The sequence below is a fragment of the Limanda limanda genome, chromosome 3 (genome assembly GCF_963576545.1).
Source record: "Limanda limanda chromosome 3, fLimLim1.1, whole genome shotgun sequence".
NCBI lineage: Eukaryota > Metazoa > Chordata > Actinopteri > Pleuronectiformes > Pleuronectidae > Limanda > Limanda limanda.
This window is the reverse complement of record NC_083638.1, coordinates 27204129-27223801: the sequence shown is the minus strand read 5'-3', so window position 1 is coordinate 27223801 and position 19673 is coordinate 27204129. Positions and strand designations below refer to the sequence as shown.

At 42.1% G+C, this 19673-nt stretch overlaps 1 protein-coding gene and 1 non-coding gene across 2 annotated transcripts; both read right to left on the bottom strand.

Moving 5' to 3' along the window:
- Positions 1–6559: 6559 nt before the first annotated feature.
- trnak-cuu (transfer RNA lysine (anticodon CUU)) lies at positions 6560–6632 on the bottom strand. The gene has a single exon. It is a non-coding gene; the product is annotated as a tRNA-Lys (tRNA).
- A 5980-nt stretch (positions 6633–12612) lies between these two features.
- Positions 12613–19509, bottom strand: lrrc28 (leucine rich repeat containing 28). The gene is made up of 10 exons (XM_061067789.1): positions 19375–19509; positions 18871–19105; positions 18303–18343; positions 17775–17812; positions 17517–17654; positions 16142–16348; positions 15952–16054; positions 15660–15844; positions 14640–14799; positions 12613–14509 (listed from the first exon to the last, which is right to left on the bottom strand). Exons 2-10 carry the CDS (start codon positions 19036–19038, stop codon positions 14440–14442), a joined length of 1110 nt encoding a protein of 369 aa, XP_060923772.1. The 5' UTR covers positions 19039–19105; positions 19375–19509; the 3' UTR covers positions 12613–14439.
- Between the last annotated feature and the right edge of the window lie 164 nt (positions 19510–19673).

Below are 19673 nucleotides of genomic sequence, written 5' to 3'. Positions count from 1 at the left end.
GTTCAAGGGCGAGAAGGAGAGCAGCAGCAGCAGCACATGGCCCTGTGTGTGTGCGTGTGTGTGTGTGTGTGTGTGTGTGTGTGTGTGTGTGTGTGTGTGTGTGTGTGTGTGTGTGTGTGTGTGTGTGTGTGTGTGTGTGTGTGTGTGTGTGTGTGTGTGTGTGTGTGTGTTTAGGTGTGTGTGTAAGTATGGATATAGGTGCTGCGAGCATCAAACATCTCACCACATCAAAGCAGAAGCAACTTTCATTAATCACGGGATAGAGCCAGGTCAACATTATTAATGCAACAGCAGTGTTTGTGTGAGTGTGTGTGTGTGTGTGTGTGGGTGTTGGTGTTTTCTGTGTACTACTCATGTTGTTGGGTGCTTAATCCCTTTACACAGATAGATGAAAACAAAGCCCAAGTCCTCTTAATAAAACATTACATATTGAGGTGAAGACATATTTTAAGGTTAGAGTGAAGTTGGTTTAGGTCTCCATGAAATGTAAGTGTGTGTGTGTGTCTACTGTGTATGTGTGTCTAGTATACGTGTTCAACTGTACATGCACATGTGGTTGTCACTGATTACTAATGCATCAGTGGGTGTATTTATTTTTATTTGTCCTTTTTTAGCATCAAATACTATTCTACACAGTGTGTATTTACAAGTATTGCCCCATGAATCAAACATCACATGATGGTGTTGTCCTAATCAAACAACATCTCCCACAAATAGAGATTACTGAATATATTTAAGCACAGTGAAAAGAAAACAATAGTCTAAATGTGCGCTGTTTACATAAGCTGAAAGTTGACACATGCACTGCTCTGGTTTAACCTCTTTCCACTTTGTCTTGCAGTCAATATACTTTAATACTAAAAGATCACACAGTTGTGCAGACACAACTCTTATCCAGGCATCGGAAAGACTTGTTAAGATAGAAAGGCTGATAACCTTCAATTACACAAACACACACACACACACACACACACACACACACACACACACACACACACACACACACACACACACACACACACACACACACACACACACACACACACACACATGCTCAGCTGCTCTTGTACCCCGTGAATTCCCTTATGCCTTTTTAGCCTAACAGTTGATTTTAAACCTGCTTGGTCAGGACTAAGCAGAATCATATATAGAAATAAACATAACATTCAGACTACAGCATATAACATCATCAACTCTGCCTTCTCAGACAGCCTTCAAATAACATTACACATGTCGACTCACCAGTTGTTTCTCTGATAATTTAGGGTCAAAGTAGCAATGTATTTAATTTTCAGCGACCATTTATATACAACTGTGAAACCACAGGAAGGTTTCAGCACTTGGTTTTAGTTCAGCACATTTTCAATCCATCCTCTAGCAAATGAGTAATGTTTTTTTGCAAAGGACATTTGACACAGGGCAAATGTAAATATCATTTTACACATTGACGTATAACACCTCCATGGTTTTACACCATGACGTGGGCCAAATGAAGCAGGAGCACAAGCACTGGCCTTTACACTATAACAGTCTGTAGTTAGTCATTGAGCTAAATAAGAACCTGAAGCATGTGCGGAAACAATTCATATATAACTGAACAGACTTACTCATGTCTTTGGTTTTTCCCTTTCTATCACACACACCACAAGTACATACTGTACGTCGCTGACCTATAAGCAGTGAACACATATGCCAAGACATGACTAGGCCAGAGAGCATGATGGGAGCTTGAGGGCTAAACTATTCAGACAGTACCTCCACCATTTTACAGCTGACTGCAAATAAACCAAGCATGTACCAACGGCCACAGACACACACACACACACACACACACACACACACACACACACACACACACACACACACACACACACACACACACACACACACACACACACACACACACACACACACACACACACACACACACACACACACACACACACACACTCACTTTGCTTCAGCGGACCCTGACACACTGCTGTTTGACAGTAACATAAAAAATAATTGCCCCTGCCCCAAACAAAATGTAGATTCCATCTTTTTGATCTGCACTGACACAAAATTGGAGCCTACAGTCATGTCACTGTGAGTTTGCCTTCGTCATGAATCCCGTAAAGAATAATTCTGGATGCATAAAATCCCAATTTGTTCCCATTCCTCCTCACGATAACTTCAAATCCAGACAGTGAAACAGTAGATGTAGTCACAATTTTAATTCAGTATTCATACTAAAACATTTCAAATAAAGATATGTGAACAACACAACTGTAATATGTAAGTACAGTGGCTGAAAGAGAAGCATTTTATTTATGATGTATTAAAGGATTGTTCTAACTGTGAAACAATAAACATGTAAACTCAAAATTAGAATATAAAATTGAACAAATCAAATAGGCTAAAAATAAAAGGTACAGAGAAAACATTCAGTGTAAATAAGTGGATGCGTGTCAAATTTTCAAAGAACAGCTCTTTCAAAATGGATGAAAATACTTTGTCTTTTCATCCATTTTGATCTCAGTGGCTGGATGTGAATAGAACAAGGTAGAACAAAACAACTCATACGACGCAGCTTTCTGCCCTGAGCAACGCCCACCGTGACCATATGGCCTCACTGAATTAAAACATTCCCTATGGAGAGACAGGAGGGACACACAGGGAGGAATCTGTCGGCAAAATCTCTCAGGAAATCTAAATGCCTGAGCATGCTATTTGAGCCAGTTTGCGGTGAAATGCTAAAATAATGGGCATATTAGATCTTATTACCCCCACCAACACCATCAACAATCAGCCCAAATCCTTGCATTTAAATTATTTTCCACATGAGTGAATATTCAGTGATGGAGTAAAAAGGCAAAAGGAGGCCACGTGATTACCAGGAAGCAAGTGCCGATTTTTACCACCTTCACCGTGACAGAGGATTTGACTCAAAACAAACGGAGGGGGCAGGTTTTCTCAGCTGAGCGGGGGATGATGGAGCAGATTGCATTTCTGACATTTCCTTGTTATATAATCTATAAGAGGACAGACAGGCGGGGGGAAAGCTGCAGCGGAAGGGTAAGGACTGAGACACGCAGATTATTCAGAGAAACGAAGGCGGGAAGATAGAATTGTGCAGAGGTGGGTCACAGAGGAAAGAAGATGCACGTTGAACACATCCTCAACAGCTTCTGAAACTGTTTGGACCTGTGTCCGGAGGATAATTCTGATGACATTTTACGCATTTAGCATCTGTAGCCACCTACAGACATTTAAATTGTGTCAGCATGATCTTAATAAACCAGGAGGGCAGAGGGATGTGCAGGCAGACAGATATGCCGGCTGGGAAGTGAGGTAGTGTGGGACATATACAGGAGATTCAAAGCAATCATCTGTGGCCTGCAGGGATAATCACTGCAAAGCCCCACTGTCCCATTCACTGAGGATAAAACCTGCTGGATTAATCCGAAGGCCTACAGAATACACACACACACACACACACACACACACACACACACACACACACACACACACACACACACACACACACACACACACACACACACACACACACACACACACACACACACACACACACACACATACACAGAGAGATGCCTCACAAGACTTACATAACACGTGGACTACTCTCCCTCTCTTTTACTTTCCCTCCCTCATACATGCTTTCCCTTTTCTTTCTTTGGCATTCACTGCCGCTCTGTCTCACTTCTGCTCTCACAAACACACACAAAACCTAGATTACACGCAAATACACACACACACTATCCAACCCTTCCTCCTCTCCTCCACTCCCCTCCCACATGAACACATTCAAATGGACACCTGTCTCCACGCGGCACCGTACGCGTTGTTCATTTATACACTCACACAGACATCGTGGTGACAGGCACGTAGAGCAGAGAACATAATAAAAAAATATAAAAGAAGATATAGGTACATATATCACTGCTATAATGTTACCTTGTTGTTATTGTTTTTACTGTCATTGTTTTTTACCATGTTAAGTACCTTTGAGTACGCTTATTATTACTATTATTATTATTATTATTATTATTATTATTATTATTATTATTATTATTATTATTATTATTATTATTATTATTATTATATACCTAAAGTCCTTCTCTGGGCTGTACATATATCAGATATATAGGATGAAAACATGCTTGCAAAAAAAGATTACTCCTCCTGCATAATATACACAAACACATACAAAAACACAATATACACAACACTCTCATAATATCAAGCAAATAAATGGCTGCCAAGGATCTTCAAGATGTATTTCCATGATCTATTTGGGATCTTTTTAACTTATATTTATAATTATTATTTACAGGGTTGATGAGCATAGAGTGCAGCGGACATAGAAATCAGGTTCCCACAGATCTGATCAGAGAGGGGCATCTTAATTCAAACATCTGAAATGTACTGCTTTGTCAATATTGCATCAGGATCATAATTCAGAGTTTGTGTGTCCATTTGTGTGTGTGTGTGTGTGTGTGTGTGTGTGTGTGTGTGTGTGTGAGTGTGTGTGTGTTCACGTGTGTTCCTGAAGGGAAACAGTGGTTGTCTGTTCACATCCCTGTAAATAATGGTTCTCTGCCCTCTCAGCTGTGAATACCAAAAGGGGCCGTGCTGTATTTGTTGGCACTATCCTGTCAAAGTAAATCAGCTGTGTAGCGTGCAAACCAGCAGCAGAAATGTGTGTATCATGTCCCTCACACGGCTGTGAGTGTGCATTTGGTCTTCATGCAAGTGCGAGCTACAAACAAAATGAGGTGAACCTCTTACGAACGTTGCTCCATAGAGCTTCTAGTGGTCCAAAACTCCACAGAGGACCTCTAAGCTACGGTAGATAAACAGCTTGTGAGGGGCCAGCAGGTCTCAGGTCAGGGCTTTGAAGTCCTGAGTCGAGGCTAAAACCATAAAAGATTCCAGTTTTTCCTTTGTGCTGGCGTACACAAGCAACGCAACCTTCCCTCATGTTCTCATTTGCAGCACACTTTTATATAACTCACTTTTTCATCATTGGGGAGAATATAAAGTCATTCCACGACTGGAGTCACAAGTCACTGCTGGTTAAGTCAGCTGCAGGTCTCCTTTGTTTTTGTCAAGTTTAAAGTTACGTGACTGGAGCACGCACCTCTGTGCGCAATGACTCAACACTTAATACACACTGCGTGGGTGAGACCAAAACATCCTGCAGCCATTTAAAAAAACATCTCCCCCTCAAAGAAAAGAGGGGATTGACTAAAGCTGACAAAGACTGGCATAAATAAGTGGATGTTGACAAGGATGTACATTATTGGAGCATTATTATGTTTTAATGGAGTGCAGATCCCAAAAAAACTGTATAAAATAAAGGGCTGTGAATGCAATCTGCTGAAACCTAAGTGAGCAACATGCAGTGAAAAAGAAGACTGTGCATTCTTAGACATCAGATATATCTTTTTTTATAGCTGATGACTCTAAAATTCAACAAGGGCAGTGGAAGAGAAAGTAAGCAGGCGGATAAATGAAACTGTGTGAATGTGGTTTCAAGGGGACAAGAGGAAAGTGTGTAACTCTGACTCTATGTGTGTTTTCACCAGGTGAGGTAGCTGGAGGCTGGTGGTAACTTCTCACCATTTGTGTGCAGGGGGAGGGAGGGGTGAGTGAGGGGTGCTATGAAGGGAGCACAGCAGATCAAGCCGAAACTATTTTCTCACCATGAAAGTGATTTCTGTTTTCATGTTTTCCACAGCGTCTCACCTCTAGAGAACCGTGAACACACAGCTCACAACATCTTTCCCACCTAAATAAGACTGTGATTGCTCCTTCAAGGTGCCTGTTAGAGTGGAATAATCTGCAGTCGAGGGTTTTACAAAACCAGTTACACCCCGATTTCACAATCAGGATTTGGTTTCTAGCTTCTTCCCCAGTTCACCACCGTCATGGAAGGTTGGATGTGTTTTTGGACTGGTTGACATATATGAGTTTGTCGTGTGCTACGTGGTCATTCCCTGCCCTAATTGAATTTATTTGTTTGCTCCTCGTTAGAAACAGCCCCGGGCTGCCAACGACAAAGTCAAAAAGACAAGTCTTACACACAAACACACACACGCGTGCTGATCTACTTAAGTGTCGGCCTGAGCTCTTTGTCCTCCCTGACATTAAACCAGGTACAGAGACAGGACAGGAAGCTGAGAGGGCCAAAAGGTTGTCTAAGGATCTTTTCCCTGGAATCAAGATGCTACCCATTCCCACTATTTACTAAAATCACTGCACCACACTCAACCTCAATTTGATATCGATATTAAGATTAAGATCCAATTAAGATACATTTATTTGTCCCAAACACATGCACAGACACAAGGAGGGAAATTAAACCTCTGCTTTTAACCCATCTGGTGCAGGACACACAGAGCAGTGGGCAGCCATGTACGGCGCCCTTGCTCAGGAGCACTAATCCAGGTTCATCTTTTTGTTGTTTCTCTGTGGAGTCGAACCAGAGACCTTTTCTGCCCATAGTCCAAGTTTCTGCCACTAGTCCACCGCCTCTCCCCAAAAGTGCAAGCGCCCAACGTGGGGCTCGAACCCACGACCCTGAGATTAAGAGTCTCATGCTCTACCGACTGAGCTAGCCGGGCTCTATATATGTACTACAACCTTATACTAAAATCTTGTACACAACTGCAGGTTGAACTGACTGATAACACATCTGTGAAATGATGCTTTGTCTCTTAAGACTCAAGGAGACACAAGGACAAAACTGAGGCCTGATTCTTGATGTCCTCATACCAAACAACAACAGCACTGAGACCTTTGACCCGAGAGCTTATATCACTGATCCTTAACATTTAGACATGTAAACAGATGGATCAGCAAAGACATGAACATATATTTAGGTTGGTTAATTGGTTGGTGAATTGATTGATTGATTAATTGAGTTTGGAAACAGGAAGTCATAAGTGATAAGCATCCTCTTCCTCAGTAACCCTGTGACCATGTTTAGTCCTTTAGTCAAAACTAAGACACCAAACAATACAGTGTAACACTATGAAACCCTCGTTAGTGTCACTTGTTTCCAGCGCAGATCAACGTATGTTTAAAAAAAAAAAATCAGAGACGACAAAGCACTGTGTGTGTGTGTGTGTGTGTGTGTGTGTGTGTGTGTGTGTGTGTGTGTGTGTGTGTGTTTGTGTGTGTGTGTGCGTGTGTGTGTGTGTGTGAGCGAGAGAGAGATGGAAAGGAGTGAGAGAGCGAGAGAGAGCGAGAGAGAGAGAGAGAGAGAGAGAGAGAGAGAGAGAGAGAGAGAGAGCGAGAGAGAGAGAGAGAGAGAGAGAGAGAGAGAGAGAGAGAGAGAGAGAGAGAGAGAGAGAGAGAGAGAGAGAGAGAGAGAGAGAGAGAGAGAGAGAGAGAGAGAGAGAGAGAGAGAGAGAGAGAGAGAGAGAGCGAGAGCGAGAGAGAGTATGCGTGTGTGTGTGTGTGTGTGTGTGCTGGAGCTGTCCGCGGTGCTGAACTCAACTCACTCGTCTACGAGCTATTTAGCCGCGACACAGCCAGCCTGAGGGCAGAGGCTCTACCACCCTTTCATTTAATCCTTAAAACAAACAACTACCTTAATCCTCTAATTCATTAAGGACGTGAACTGACATCGAAACACATCCTCCTTGCACAAAAACACTCCGCGACTAGAGGTTACAGAGAACACACGCACTAGCACTGACACCACAGTGACATTTGTAGTGATTTGACCATTAGAAATGACTCCATGTAATATCAACTTAAAACGAATCAGTGCTGCGAATAACAAAAACAACTATAACAGCAGCAACAAACGTCTTAGCTGTGGGAGAAAACCAGGACAAGACAGCAGCTAATAACCTGGTGGTAAATTATCTGAACGATTTGTATGTTACACTCTCGAATGTTGAGGAAAAACCGAACTTTAATTGCTGCTCTGATTTTACCAGTTAGTCTCGGTGAGGAAAACAAACAATGAATGTATAAAGTGAATGAAACCTACCTTATTCAAGCTGCTTCCGCTCTTCTCCTCCTCTTGCTCTCTGCTGTACTTTATGTGTTTCGGTGAAGCGTGTGTCCGTCCTGCCGCTCCGTTAACGGGACTGCACCCCCACCGATGAAAACACACCGTCCTCCTCACAACCAGGCGTCAAACCAGGCGGATTTAGACACCGCACACTTCCTGTTCACGTTCAACAAAATAAAACCTCAAGATGAAATGACCTTGTTCTAAGCATTTCCACAGACTCTGTCGCCTCGGCTGCAGGACAGATGGTGAACAGGCGAACACTGTCTCCATGACATGTTGTGGCTGGCTCCATCTCTAACAGAGGCTGCTAATGAAGATACTGAAACACAACTGCAATTTAATATCAACCTAAACATTACCTCTTTACACATTATTAAAAATTTTTATTTTTATTAAAATACTGGAAAACCAAAATATCAGGGAAGGATACAATTTGATCCACGTTCCATCTCTCTTAACTGTCCTTCAACAACAACTACCCCCTCACAATAGTTCCACCTCCTGTTTCTGGTAACTGGATGGCTACACAGGCTAATGAGAAAATCACTAGAATATTATTATTCATGAGATTAACAGTAAAAGTGTAATAATGAGTCATTTAATATCAATCAGACAAAAATGAAGGATGTGTTATTGCATATATGCTAAATATGTATAAGGGTTGATATAAATATTTAGGATTAGACCTAAACTAGACCTAGCTCCAGTGTAGTCTAATGGAGGATGCAAACGAACTACTCACTCCATGTTCCCATTCTTCGTCTTCTCCCTCTTATTATTTCTTTTATTTTGTATGGTCGAGTCGTCTTACTTCCTGTCTCGTTGTGTGCATTTGATGGCACTCACAAAATGGCCGCGCCCTCCGACGTCAGCTGTGTCGGAGGGATAATCAGTGGGGCAGCTCAGCTGCTTCAGAGCCATGATGGCTCCTGCAGGCTGCTGCCCACTCTCAGCTTCCACAGAACCAGGCGCAGTTCCACCTCAGCGATTAGTGAGAGGATTCTTCTTTTGTGAGATTTAAATCCAGAGTCATGTTCACCCTGGAAAGTGTGGTGAGTTAGAATAAAGACAGACATAAAATAAGAATTTGAAATAGATACAAAAATGAGAAAAAAAATGTGTTTCATATTTATAAAGCCTGATTTCATCATATGTTTCTGTTGCACGAGCAGAGCTAATCTCAGCCCTAATCTCAGAAACACATCAAATTATCTCACATTACGCTCCGCCCCTCAGCCCGTGCTCATCTTGAACCGTGAATGTCAGAATAGCGCGTGCAACTCTCCTACTAATATTATGCATCCCAGTGTTATGCCTGCACAAGCTGTGCACGTGCGTGAGTGTGCACCCGTGTGAAAGGTTCCCTGACAGAAAGGCTCTTTGAGATTCTCCTCCGTGTGCAGAGCTGTTTACCCCTGGAGTCTTTGACTTTACATAATCAAATACATGCTGCTTTTTTTGTTGCAGTGCCATGAGGCAGGGGATGTGAATACTGAGCACAACCAAAACTACAAAGTGCGTAGCTGAAAAAAAAAAAAACAGGATGATGAGCTGTGGTGGAGAGGCTTGTTATATTCACTGCTCTCATCAGGCAAACAGAGCATCAAAGCCAGTGTTTCAGAAAAATAAGATCCAGCCAGGGTGTTGATTTCTTCATTCATACCCCCCCCCCTTAATATGCATGTGCCCCGAGTCCTCGTCCTGCTGAAGTGTACAGTCAATGCCACAGTGAGTATAAATGTGATTTGTGGATACAGAAACCTGTTTCGTCAAGGTCAAAGGTCAGAAACGCAGTGTTAATTATTTCTGTCACTCTGGAGAAGATCGTTTGCCAGACGTGCTGTGGAATGATGGAGGGTTGGGAGCAGATGAACAGGGGATGGTGCTTCTCCTCCGCTCTGTCTGTGGCTGATTCTCACCTCACGTCAGTTGTCACTTGAGTCATTTGAGCTCGTCACGGCTCCAGGGAGACATGACTGCTGTTTTCCAGTTTTCAGAGAAACACTCAGCAGCCATTTCTCTCCCACAGCAGAGGATCCAGTTTGCTTTCCAGATCTGATCAACAGTGGATCGGATCCTCCAATGTGATGGATTGTTTTATTCCATCTTCTCCAGCCCATTGAAGAAACCATTTAACCGTTTTTCTCCTCAGGCGTTATGGTGCTTTCCAGATGACTGAATACACTTGAAAACAGACATAAATTGGAGATTGATTTCTTGTGTGTGTTACAGACTGTGATTGATTTACTTTAAATTATGAGCAAACACAGAGGAGCTCTGGAAAAGAGGCTTAATGTGCTGTCCTGAGGCAGAGATGTGGATGAAGAGCTGAACCGGGTTCGAGTCCGACTCAACTCAAACATTCCCAGTCAGAAGTTGGAGACTCTCCCCTGTCTTTTTGTTGTTTTGTTTGCAAGATTAAGCAAAACCCAACAGAACTTGGTGGAGGATTCAGCGTAGGTCAAGAAAAATCCCATGCAGATCCAAAAAATCCTTTTCACATTGTAAAAATCGTGGAATGCTGCTTTAAAACATACAGTGTTGCCTAGATACAACAGCAGCCTCATCTGGTGGCGCCGTGTGTCTCTCAGGTTGGTTGAGTGTTGTGCCGCCCGCGGACCAGACACATGTCTCTGAGTGCCCGTTGTACTTTGCCTCTCAACCACGAGTTTCGAATACACGTGTCCGTCATTTGGTTCATATATGATAAGACAGTATAGCTGTTCAACCAGGCTAGGTGAGGTTGATGTGTAGCTTATATTCATCAAGGACAAACGTGTGGAAGCTCCAGCACCTGAGTGTTTGGTTAACGTCTGAGTTGACTCCACCATCAGACATAGACCCAGACCTCGTGAGACAGGGCGTCGTTTGACACTTTCACTGTTTTCCCAGATAATTATTCATGGGTTTATGAGAATGTGCAGTCTGATTGAATTTAACGGAACTGATGAGTTGTTCTACAGATCGTTACTTAGTTTGTAAAAGACCATAATGATTTGATATTGAAAGCTATATTAATACTGTATCATTATTCATAATGGACATAGACTTGGGACATGGGGACTCTTCTTTGGTGACTTGGATTCAGACTCAGACTCAGGGAATGAATGCCACACATGAACTATCAAACATCAATGTGGGGAAATGAAGGTGCTAATGGAATTCACCAAACTACAAACGAAATTGGAATTCATGTTGTGACATTTCGCAGTTCACATTATCTACAATAGACTGAACACCACTGGAGTCTGTTGCTTCGCCCCCCCGCCCCCCTTCGCTCTTCACCCGGCCTGACTCACCACAGGAAATTACTTCAGGATTGCATGATGCATCCAAATGTCACACGGTGCTTCATAATGTGTCAGGGAAGCAGAGCATGTAGAGTGCACTAGGTTCATTTACCTTATTAACATGCATGTTGATACTGAAACCAGTGGGACCTAAGAATTAATATCTAGAGTAATAATTATTTAATCAGGCATTCTCCGAGATTTTCAGAGAACAGGAGACATTTTCAATCGGCAAATAAATACAACTCAACACATGACCTACTTAGAACAATAATATGAATCATGAAAAACATCACCAGGGGGAGGGGGGATGGAGAAATGCAGCTGTAGGACAGATTGTAGCTCATTCCATTTTTGAAATGTGTAGAATAACAGAAGCCAGTTCTGCCACCACTGCAAACGTAGGGGGAATCTGAGGTGATGTAGTTACTGGATGATGTATTGTACTGACTAGTTTTAAATGAGAGCCCCAACTAGATAATATACAAAAGAATATACACATAATGATAGAGGTATGGTCGGTAATATTAATAACATATGGAAGAAACCACTGCAGAGAACAAACACCTTTATCTCCATTTCTTTGATTCCTTTCCTTCATGCGTTCAGTGGATTGTAAACACACTTGGACTCACAGGACCACATGGTGCTGGTTTATTGCACAGAATTTCATTTGGCTTCCTGATGAACAATATCGTGTTGTTTCCCTGGATAATATCAGCTGAGTTTACAGGTTGGTTATGTTGTGTTCTTCTTTAATAAGTCCCTCTCTCCTGTGTGTTTATGTACACCTCCATCATATACTGCGTGTGTTTTCATATGGACATGCTCATGTGGTGTTTCAGACGTGCAGTCAGCGGAGATGTGATAGTCCCAGAGGGAGGGAGGGAAGCTGGAGGAGCAGCTAGAGCAGATCACGGCCTCACACTCATCTGAACACGCCATCGATCTTGGGAAATGAGCCGCTCGTCTTTCTGCTGCGCCCTCCATTATCACCGACATACATATTTCAAGTGCTCGTTCTTTTTCACAGCACTGAATGGTTCTGTCCTTTGCTGACTTCTACAGTTTGGACACATTTAACATGGATTCCATGAAAGCATTGGAATTTGCAGCCCTTGTGTGTCACCAAGTCAAAATTTTAATCCATTTATGTTCAGTTTTATCATTTAGGATGGGAATCTGAATTGGGGGTTTATGCCAAGTAGGTTTACACATACAATAAATTTGCTGTGTTATGTTGGTGCATCAGTACAGAAATATTAAAAACACCAGAAAAATATATGTACAACATGAATTAATTTATTTGTTATTGGCCACAGAACATTTAAATGTCACAGTTAACTATGGCTTATGTGCTCAATTTACAACTCTTAAAGTTTACAAGGCGTCTCACCTCCCTTTGGTCTCTCTATTTGTTTACAGCACTGTCCCACCAGATGCATCATTCATGTATCATCCTCCTGAATCTCAAGAACCTGCTGTAGACTCCTCAGCTCATTTAAGTACAATGTTGGGTGAACTTGAAATATCAAGTTTAACTGCAAACAACTAACCCGTTTGTTTAGAGTAGTTCAGGCAACATGCATTTCTTAGTTGACTCAGCTAGATGACCTGCAACCCTCCACATCCTCCTCCTACAACACCATGTCCAGTGGTTCTCAGGGGAACTACAAACTATACCTGCTTGTAATCATCAGAATACTTGTCAAAGGAAGTATTGAACAAGTACACCATATAAATGTTACATAGATGAAAGCTGGATGAATTTAAACCTTACTGTAATCAGCTTTTAGCAACTTAAAAAAAGCCAAAAACTCTTTATGGACAGTTTTAGAATGTGATTTTTAGCTACATAGTGGAAAACAAAACACAATGTATTTAGATTAAAGTGTCACAAGGGTTCTTTTGTAAGTGTAATTTAACATTGAGTAAGTGATACAAAAGCAGCCACACTAACACCTCTCCATGCAGCTTCCCTGACAAACTGTGTCTGTAGTGTAATAAATTCACAAAGCTCAAACATCAGTCAACATTTACTGCCAAAAGCAACACAATCAAAACAAATGATAACTTACACTGTACAGTCATGAATATCAACACACAGGCATCAGTCCAACGAGGGAATCGAACGGTGCCTCTGAAGAATCTATGTGGAATCCTGACATTTTACACTGATATTCAATTTAAATGCTGGTAATGGAAAAAATTGTTTTTAAAATATAAACGACATATTTACTTTTGCTCCAAAACCAGCCATCATTTAAAAATGGATACCTGCCTTAGAAAAGAACTGAGAACTTTCCGGTATCCGTTTAACAAAAAGGTCAAACCAATCTATGGTTCATCTTATTGACTGGAGACAAGATTTTAGAAATAAAGTCACACTGAAGACCATAAATTTGATCTCATGAAATGTGTCATATTGACTGAGTGTATAAATTCAGACGTCATTGTGAGACGAGTGTCACATGCAAGACACACGGCTTCTCGAGGAAAGTTAATGTGGTAGGTTCTTCTCCGCTGCTGTAAATTACACACATCACACAGATACATATTATTTTAAATTATAAGCCTTCAAATAGTCCTTAGAAATCAGTCAAATTAACCATATTAATAATATGAATTGACTTCCCAATCAATGGGATGCGTGATCTCTGTGAGAAGATCTTACTGATTTCACAAATATCAAACAGTGCTTGTTCTTAAAAAGTGCCCATTTGTGAGTTACATTAGGTATAATACTGTTAGTTTCTAGTTTAGTGGTGCACAGCCCTCACACAGTAGTCATTATGTTGACCCTCACCACACACACACACACACAGCGGGGCAATCGTTCAAGTTTGACTCCGGACAGAAGCTCCATCTTGGTTTGAGTCTTTGTCTACCGTGTTGAAACGCTGCAGAACGAGCCCTGTGTCCATGATCTGATCCATGAAACATCCCCAGACGCTGCAAATCTGTGGTTCTTTGTTTCAAGCACAGACTTCCTGCCCTGATGCAGCACACAGATTCAAGATCCACGCAAACAACAAGCTCTTTATCTGACACCTGCTGGACACCCAGTCAACAGCTTCTTCATCGAATGTGTCAAGGGAGAATGAGGGGATTTCAACCCTGGAGGTCAAATGTCCGGAGGCAGTGACTGGAGCAGCAATAGGCCACAAAACTCACGGTCGTCCTGAAGAGAGACCAGAAAGGAGACAGTAAGAGAGGTTAGTTAAGAGGAATTCATTTGTAAATATAGAACAAGATTCGTACTGTTTTGTTTAGAAAATCCAAATGGGGAACAGAGGTGTGTTTGTTCTAACCTGCGGTGCACTCCTGCCAGGGCGGTGTCACGGAGGGGGAATAGCTTGGGGTAGATGATGGTGAACATGGCCTGGCTGCAGCGGTGACAGTGACCCAGAGGGAACTGCAGCAGGTCCAGGAGGCTCCTTGGGAGGGTGATGGGAGGCAGCAGGTTCGGGTCTATAAACCAACAACACAGGAATACTTTTACTTAGTGAATATAGGGCTGGGCGATATGGGAAAAAATGTTATCACGATATGTTTTTCCATATTGATCGATCTCGATTCTTAACACGATATGTAGTTTTTGATCAGTTTCCTGAAGCCGTCCCTCTCCACTGTGCTCAGGGGCATCATATCTGTAGCTAAACAATAAGTAATAGCGCTCGTTATATTTTTCCCCCGCTTCGATTGTTTTCATATGGGGCAATGGCTGCAAAACACGACTGGATGGACTGTTGTTTTGCTAACATAGCATCGCTAACGTTAGCGATGCTAACAGGAGACGTAGTGGTCTTGCCTGTCTCTTTGGTTGGTGACGTGCAAACTTGAGCCCGCAGAGTCAAACTCTCTGTGTAATCACTGGGATGGTGCCATCTCAGGTGATTGAAAAATCGCCCAGCCCTAAGTGAATATACTGACAGTATCTGTCATTTTATTGCTTATGTTCCTTTGTGGCTCTCTGCTTTACTTTCAAACATTTCTACACCAGCCAGTAAGGTGAACACCCGGTAAACAGAGGCTGTGTCCAATATCGGGGGATGCCTCCTTCATAGAATGCGGTCTATTTAGACTGAATTGATACTCAAACATACACTTGCCAACGCCATTACTTCCCCGAGGTGCAATAAACCCCTGAATGGGTTGGCCTGAGAAGGATCAACGAGTTGAAGCCTTTGTTTTGGGGCTATGAAAGGACGCATGTGTAGGAAACATTTGTGGGACAGTCTTGTTGCGCCGCTGTAACACAACGGGTCTTCAAGCCCCTGAAAGATGTGGCCCCAGAATTGAGGCACAGCTATTGTGACTTTACACCTCACCTGTTGGCCGGTGGTGGTAGATGCGGTGCAGCGTCCTCATGGCGAGCTCCTCCAGGGGAACCACGTTCTCCTTCTCTGAGCCCACCACCTTCACTTCGGCTGATAACCCGACCAGAGCTTGACTCAGCGCTGTACCCGGGACCTCCCTCAGGTCGCCCTCCAACACCTGCGGTGACACGCCGCACCTGCACAGAAGCAACACGCGACGGGTCCATCATATTTTTCTCTTTTCTATAATCTAGCTCCATCATTCAACCAATGCATGTTGGCAGTTTTCCAGGTTAGCTCTTACCCGCTGCAGCCGATGACCTTGTTATACAAGTATGAGGGGAGGCCTTTCAGGTCCACGTTATTGTCCACAAAAACAAACTGCAGCTCCCGCGATCTGCCTAGATCTGAAACACACATACAGCATATTCACATTTCCCTGCTTATTTCATCCACATCACCATGGCAACGGACAGATAACAGGTTATACGGACCCAGCGGTAGAAAGGTCAGCCGGTTGGCGGCCATGGAGAGCTGGTTGAGGCGGTGGAGCCAGCAGAGCTGCCGGGGAACCTGGCACAGCAGGTTGTGGTCGGCTGTCAGATTCTGTAGAGACACACAGCGATGCAGACGATGTGGTAGAGACATCAGCTGATTCATGGACACGTCCAGAGTCTCCAGTTCGTGCAGATCCCCGATCTCTGGAGACATCAGACAAACACAAGAGAGAAAGACTGAATCAACCTTAACAAACATCGAAAAAGAAGCATAAAACTTGAGTGAAGTTTTTATACAAAAAAGTTAGAATATGAATTACCTTTAATAGTCTTTGATAATTCAAGCCTTTTTTCATTTATAAGCTGACTATCAGCTGATCAGTTAATTTCATCTAACCTCTCTAAATAGTCTGGAACCAAAAAGAACATTCTGATAACCAGGCCGACACGTGGGCGTTTCTGAGTAAAATGTCCTGTTCTACAGAAACTTACAGTGAGTGAGAAGATTCAGTCAATTTTAAAGAAATGTTGACAGAGACAGTTGTGAACACATCTGTAAACTAGATTTTTCAAGGTAATGAAACAACAAGGATCAACACAATTTACCATTTGAGATAGTCTTTCAAAAGGTAGATGGGTAAAATTGTAATCTCACGTTTACCTGTTTCCCAATAAACAATCATAGATTACGGACATGTCACCAATGTTTTCATTTTTAATAAAAATTAAAAATTGTGATATGTCTTTTAAATGTGAGGTTGAACAATAACTGAGTTTATTTTTTCTCAAGCGTAAAATGTTACTAAACAGAATAATCTTGGATTTTATCTTTTAGTTATGGTGGTTTCTGTTAATATTGCCTCACTCACAGATTATATTATCAGCACCTTGTTCTTGAGGACAGTGACTTCATTTTATTTGAGTGTTGCTGTTGCCCTCTGCTGGACAACAAGATACAACTAACCCACAGTTACAGTTGGAATTGTTACATAAGAAGACTAAATGTCAGCTGGCAAACATGACTTTGTACCTGGTACAGATAAAAGGTTAAATCGATTTGCTTGGGTTTAAACTGTGTGTAAAATAGAAAACTGTCGTTAAGAGAGTGAACCACATGACCTGTGTGGTGCAGCACACATACACACAAAGATGCTTTTCTTTAAGTTTATATGTTGGCTTTTATCTTATTCATCTGTTACAGGCAGTTAATAATAATGTATTCAGTTGTTTTTTGAGACTTCAAGTGTGTCATGTTTTTGTCTTAATGCTTTTATTAAACAAACTGATATCATTCATCACAAAGTAAAATTTGGTGCAGTTGAAGAAGACATTACCGAAAAAAAAAACAAGGCAGACAGCTGCTGGATTTTACCTGGAGGAAGGTACTTCAGCTGGTTATTGGACAGTCTCAGGTGTCGCAGGGACCTCAGTCGGCCAATCTCTGGACAGAGGAGCTGGAGTGCGTTACTGCTCAGATCTAAGGACTGCAGCCTGGCCAGGTTTCCAATAGCTGAGGATCAAACCACAGTCACATAAATGATGTCCAGCAGACAAACTTAACTAAGTGACAAAGAGAGATGACAGAAATAAGTGTACTCAGGAATGTTGTTGTGACGTATGGTGTACTTACCTTCAGGAATAATCATTATGTTGTTTGAGTGCAAATACCTTGAAAAGAAAAACGAATGTTACTATTCAAACTGATTTTCATTCAGATTATTTGTTTCATCACGTAATTAAGAGGAAAGGACCCAGTTAGGTACAATATCTCTTATACCAGGGACTGCTGATTAGGGTGGGCAGTGAGTTAGACTTAGCTATTTGATATCTCATCGGTTAAAGTTCACCAATAGTATGAGGTATTTTGTTATCATGTCTGTGAGGTGCTGGTGTCAACTCTATCTGTGTAATACCAGCCTGGTAAAATATATCATTTCAGCAGATGCAAATTATAAAGACTTCACAATTGACATCTGCATCTGTAAGGGACCGGCAAAATTCAAAATGCACCCCTCTTATTATACCAGACAATAATGACATCACAACACAAAGGACGCTTGTGAAGGGACGTAGCAACACTTTGGAGTAAAATAACTCCATAATGAAAAACAATATTTAGATTATTTGCACAAAAAACACAGCCGAGCCAAGCACTCACAGTTCAATTAGGTTGGGGAGCTTCTGAGCCAGATTGTCAGGCTGAACGAGAGAGAGAGAGAGAGAGAGAGAGAAGAGCAGAAATAATCAGTGAATACAAGAGTTACTTCCTTACTGAACTTCAGTATATTTTATTATATTTTCCATGTATCTCTACTTTACATAAGCAGATTTATTATCAAACGCTTTTCACTTGTACTCCAGTGCATATATCAGCAGATATCTCTACTTTCAACTGCACTACATTTTAACAATGCATTATCTGTCATGTTCACATTGTTTTTGTATTTTTAAAAGTACCGATAGTCAGATCTGAAGCTCTTATCGAAACCGTATGTGCAGATAAGATTAAACCACCACCTCCTGCATTAAGGAATAGGCTACACCTGACAAATACTTTTACCTTCAGTAATTAAAGTATGTTTAAAATCAAGTACATACTTGCATTACCTCACTTAGAAAAGTTTCTGAAGCACATTTGTGTTTATTCATTTCTACTTTGGGTAAAACGTGTGCTGCTTAAAACGTGTCTGACACAGTGGAACCATCACGTCCTGCTGGGTGCTTACCAGTGTTGTGAGCGAGTTCATCTTCATGTACAGTCTCTCCAGATACTGTAGGCCTTCATCCTTCAGCAGCTCCACGGGGAACACGTTCAGGTTCTTGTAGTTGAGGAACAGGTTCTTGTGGCGCTCCTGTTTGGCCATGAAGATGGTGTCGTGGAGTTCAGTGGCCATTGCTGAGGAGACCTCTCTCTCCTCCGATGGAGAAGCCCGGGCTCTGCCTCCTTCGTCTATGGCATCACTGAGAGGAGAACAGAGACACAGCAGAGACAGCGGAGCAAGGTTAAACTGAACTCAGGCCTGTGCTTAGCTCACAAACTGTGTGGCTGCAGGAGATAACAGCTGCTCCAGGAGATGAAGTTACTGTCAGCAGCACCAGCAGCAACAGCCTGTAGCCTGAAGCTAGCGTCTGCTGCTAGCTGACAGGTTCCATACCCATCACCGTTAGCATGCTAGCTAGGAGGCTGCTAGTAGCCGTTTGCTTTCAATAACAGGAAGGAAGCTATTTACCTTAACTGTGCGGGAGTGTGTTTATTTCATTTTAATCCCCACACACACTCGGGACCTGCTTGTACTTAGAAGGGTGCTTTTAAGAAGACATGAAGCTCGAGACGTAAAGTAAAGGGTAGTAAAGCAGCGACAACGTGTGACGTCACTCATCTTCTTCCTCTTCTATTTTCTCCTAAATGGTGCTTGGCTGCCACCTGTTGGTACAACTTTAGAATGCATCGTATTTATATAGAACATGTATTCAAGGGCAGTTTCCCTCCATTCAATGTTGTGCTTTCACCTCGCTGATGATATCTTTA

Coding starts and splice junctions, on each gene's coding strand:
- lrrc28 (XM_061067789.1), bottom strand. CDS start 19,038: ATGGCCACTGAACTCCACGACACCATCTTCATGGCCAAACAGGAGCGC. Junction 16,055..16,141: donor GCTGACCTTTCTACCGCTGG/GTCCGTATAACC, acceptor TGTGTGTTTCAG/ATCTAGGCAGATCGCGGGAG. Junction 15,845..15,951: donor AAGGTCATCGGCTGCAGCGG/GTAAGAGCTAAC, acceptor GCTTCTGTGCAG/GTGCGGCGTGTCACCGCAGG.